This window comes from Argentina silus (assembly GCF_951799395.1).
Source record: "Argentina silus genome assembly, chromosome: 5".
NCBI lineage: Eukaryota > Metazoa > Chordata > Actinopteri > Argentiniformes > Argentinidae > Argentina > Argentina silus.
This window is the reverse complement of record NC_139659.1, coordinates 17,438,517-17,439,321: the sequence shown is the minus strand read 5'-3', so window position 1 is coordinate 17,439,321 and position 805 is coordinate 17,438,517. Positions and strand designations below refer to the sequence as shown.

At 47.2% G+C, this 805-nt stretch overlaps 1 protein-coding gene across 3 annotated transcripts in view; it reads left to right on the top strand.

Moving 5' to 3' along the window:
* The window catches only part of LOC310804408 (cGMP-dependent protein kinase 1-like), a gene marked incomplete at both ends in the record, with an annotated part of 9,694 nt that extends 9,237 nt beyond the window's left edge, over window positions 1-457 (top strand). For all 3 annotated transcript variants that reach the window (XM_083669633.1, XM_083669634.1, XM_083669632.1), the window contains 2 exons: window positions 1-42; window positions 359-457. The exon at window positions 1-42 is cut by the window's left edge and continues 25 nt beyond it. In XM_083669633.1, the coding sequence (XP_083525759.1) occupies window positions 1-42; window positions 359-457 (141 nt within the window). The remainder of the gene's footprint in view (window positions 43-358) is intronic.
* Between the last annotated feature and the right edge of the window lie 348 nt (window positions 458-805).

Genomic DNA, 805 nt, shown 5'->3' with positions numbered 1-805 from the left:
GGCCTTCGTCAGGGCACCCTGGCAGCTCCCTTCATCCCCACAGTGAGTACACACACACACACACACACACACACACACACACACACACACACACACACACACACACACACACACACACACACACACACACACCCACCCACCCACCCACAGTGAGTAGTCTATCATGAAAACTAGTCAGCTTGATGTAAATCTTCAATAAGCTCTTATCAGCAAGTAATATGTACAGCATGTGGTCACGTCATTGTTTGTGATGTCAGGTAAACCCAAAGTAGTGACTTTCATTACACACTACCTCAACAGACTGTTGGCTAACGTCAGTGAACGTTGACAATCCCAACATGTCTCTCCTCTTCCTCAGGTGGACGGGCCACTGGACAGCAGAAACTTTGACTGTTTCCCTGACGACAACGATACTCCGCCACTGGATGAGGAATCGGGCTGGGATGAGGAGTTCTGATTGGACACTGGCAGCATAGACTGATGCTGATTGGACAAGGGGAATTGACTGGGATGCGGATTGGACTAAATGTAAAGGGAGTGCAGCTAGATCTACTGTATGGTGCAAGCTCCACCTCTGTCTAGAAGTGGAGCCATTGCCATACTGCTGACCTGTACATTCCTCTTCCCGCTAAAAAACTGAAAGGGGGAGCTATATTATACTGTACACTTCAGGAGGATGGCCTTTCTCTCTGCTGTAAGATTGACCTCTGTCATATGGTTACACAGGCTATTTTTCAACATATATTGTTATACAGTACACATGTACTAAGGATTGTGTGTGTGTGTGTGTGTGTGTGTGTGTGTG